The sequence below is a fragment of the Cynoglossus semilaevis genome, chromosome 12 (assembly GCF_000523025.1).
Source record: "Cynoglossus semilaevis isolate Cse_v1.0 chromosome 12, Cse_v1.0, whole genome shotgun sequence".
Classification (NCBI taxonomy): domain Eukaryota; kingdom Metazoa; phylum Chordata; class Actinopteri; order Pleuronectiformes; family Cynoglossidae; genus Cynoglossus; species Cynoglossus semilaevis.
This window is the reverse complement of record NC_024318.1, coordinates 450,490-453,494: the sequence shown is the minus strand read 5'-3', so window position 1 is coordinate 453,494 and position 3,005 is coordinate 450,490. Positions and strand designations below refer to the sequence as shown.

At 42.2% G+C, this 3,005-nt stretch overlaps 1 protein-coding gene across 1 annotated transcript in view; it reads right to left on the bottom strand.

Moving 5' to 3' along the window:
* Positions 1-89: 89 nt before the first annotated feature.
* Positions 90-3,005, bottom strand: part of dnaaf10 (dynein axonemal assembly factor 10) — a 4,850-nt gene continuing 1,934 nt past the window's right edge. Inside the window, exons 4-7 of the mRNA XM_025060926.1 lie at positions 2,702-2,886; positions 2,074-2,208; positions 1,058-1,155; positions 90-794 (exon numbers count right to left, since the gene is read on the bottom strand). Of these exons, the coding sequence (XP_024916694.1) occupies positions 587-794; positions 1,058-1,155; positions 2,074-2,208; positions 2,702-2,886 (626 nt within the window). The 3' untranslated portion in view covers positions 90-586. The remainder of the gene's footprint in view (positions 795-1,057; positions 1,156-2,073; positions 2,209-2,701; positions 2,887-3,005) is intronic.

Here is a 3,005-nt window from a genome sequence, read left to right as displayed (position 1 = left end):
TTGGTTTTAATGGTGTGTGTGTGTGTGTGTGTGAAGCTCGTCGTTTGTCTTTGCTTGTTGTAAAGGATCACAATTAAAAATTAGAAACATAAAGTTCAACATGTGTCATCTGGGACAATTTATAAATTGGCACAAATCTACAAACACATTTTACACCAACACAGACCTGAACTGTCGATCACAGAGTTTCTACATGTGCAACATTTCAGGTGATGCTTTATTATTTGTTTTCTACTAAATGGGATTGTCAATTTAAATTCAGAAACGGCCGTTGCTTCGCATCCTCAATTCACAACAACACAGAGTTGCTTCTAATATTCAAACACTTCTGGTAACTGTTATCTTTGCAACCTGACGGCTACACCCATTATTATTGTACCATCTACTCTCCCACCCAGGAGTTAACATTTTGTTATTTTTTTCTGCTTATCCTTCAATTTGTTTTTATATTTTACTGTGGTCATTGTTCTTTCTTCTTCTTCAACATCCGTCTTGTTATCATCCTCCAACCCTTAAAGTCTTGACCCTGACTTCAACGCCTCTGTAAACGTGTCATTCCTGTGCTGTTCTGAGGTCAGGGACTTCTTCACACCAGGTTCAGTTTGGTAACGATGAGAACACGGACAGTCTGGTCGAAGCCTGAACACAAAAACAGCCCCCGTTTGTCAGTGTTCCAGTCCAAGCTGGCGATTGGCTGCGTGGACACCGTCACGTTCTGTAAAAGGTTGACAGTGCCGGCGACGCCCACTTCCACGCCATTGGACTCTTTTTTGCATCTCTGACGAGGATACTCACTGTAAACGAGAGCAGAAACAACACATCTTTACACCCGACAGAAGTTGTTTAATTTAACTGGCTGCCACTTGGAGGCGCCAAGTATGTGGTTCTTCTGGGAATGGAACCCAGGACTCTCTGCCTTCTGTTTGCAAGGCAGCCATGCTAACTGCTATAGCATGGAACATGATAACATGAAAAAACAACAAGTTTGACAAACCACTGCTCAAAATGACAAAATATACAAGTATTACAGTCGTAAGTACTGCATAGGAGAACTTACTATTTCCACAGGTGGAGGTTTCCTGCTCCTCCTGCCGTCATGAAGATTTCTCTGTTTTGAGGCAAATGCTTGACCTGCCAGATGGTCGACTTGTGAGCCTGAAAAAAAAAAAAACGCCAGATGGTCGACTTGTGAGCCTGAAATAAAAACAAAAACAAAAACAACACAAGACCTCTTAGTTACTGCAATAAACTTAGGGTTAAAAAATGCTGACCTCGTTGTCCTTCAGTGTAAAGGTACATTCTGCTGACATTAACCAGGTCTGTTCTGATACTGACCAAATTACTGTGATCTGTTTAAAGTGATTTTTAATTGATAATTTAAATGTGACCTCTGTTTTTAACCCATCACCAAAGTGAACAGTGGGCAGCAGTGTGTGGGAACGATGCCTTGCTCAGAGCACCTCAGTGGTGCAACTTGGCAGCTGGTGGACTCAAACCTGAAGCCTTCCGGACCCAAGTCTGCTGTCTTAACCACTAAGCCACCACTGCCCTGAATTTACTCAAATTATGTGTTAGCAGCAGAGCATGCAACAACAAACAGGATGCAGGTAGACCATTTATAAAAACAGGACAGAGTTGTGGTTTGGTGACGGCTTCCTTCAGATTCTTCGTAACTATGTTGAGCTAAAAATATCTAACACTGAAGCTAGTGATGATAATGACAGGAGACTGCGTTTCTCTCTGGCCAAAAGAACTGAGCAAATATTTTCAGAGCAAAGACAAACCTGTGATCTCTAAGACCAGGCAGAAAATTGGGCTGGGACTTTGAACCAACAGTGGTTTGAATGTGTTTTTCTACTATTTTCCCCCAAAAGCAAAAGTCATTTTTGGAGCAGTGTTATAAAAGGTTAGACACACACACACACACACACCTCAAACACTTACAGCTATAAAAACAGTCAGAACTGTTCTACAGTTAAAGCAACAATAATGATAATGAATCTGTGACATTTTTTCCATCTGTCGGAGCCAAACACCCGTCTGTCTGACTTCACCCGGGGTCACTCACTGTACCTTTTCACAAACTGAGGCAAAACCCTTGGTGGGGTGCTGGGTCCTGAGGTCGAAGACGTGGAATTTTCCCTCCAGGGAAGTGGCCACCAGCTTGTTCATGTCGATGTCTTTCCGGTCAAACTCCACACAGCAAACCTGCTCATGACATCAGAGAAAATACCACTGTTTGTCAGAGACATTTATCACAGGCTGCAGCTCCACGGTGATCATGTTCAAATGGACTTCATGAACACTGGCAGCTTCACACACACTCACTGAGAGAGACGACTGTAATAATGAACTCAACAGAGTTCTTTGTGTGAATGACATGTGGATGGACTGTAGCCTCAGTTCCCCTCAGTGGTTTTAAGTTTAGTCTAATGGATGCTGGGAAATTGGTCTCAGCTCTGTCTCCACATCTGTCCCTGTTTTTGTCTCCCCTTTGTGCAGGTTTGAATACCACAGAAACAATGTTTATTCAAACCACAGGTTCCAAGCTTGAAGACAAAGTCTTTGTTTTTTTCACGGATTTTCCTGTCACTTTCGCATTCTCTTTTCTTTTCAAAGTGGATTCACATTTCTTTCCTCGGAGCCACACTGACTGAGAGTCTTTCATGACTGACCGACGGACTGCCCGTGTTGACCTTACCCCATTTTTAATGTTGGTTTCCCATCGAACAGACATGTTGCGCAGGTCAAAGAGTTTAATGTCCCCGTTGTCGTATCCAGCACACACACAGCGATCCTGTTCGTTGAAGGCATGGCCTGTCATGAAAAAGCCAAAGGAAGTCCAACGGTCATTATATGAAATAAGAAAAAGGCCACACTGAGAATATAATCAAAATGCTTCCAAAATATGACATAAAAATGATATAAATATTATAATTCTAAACTAAAGTGATCTGGTGTGTCTGAAAAACTAAATCACACCAGCACTTCAGATTGACAACAAT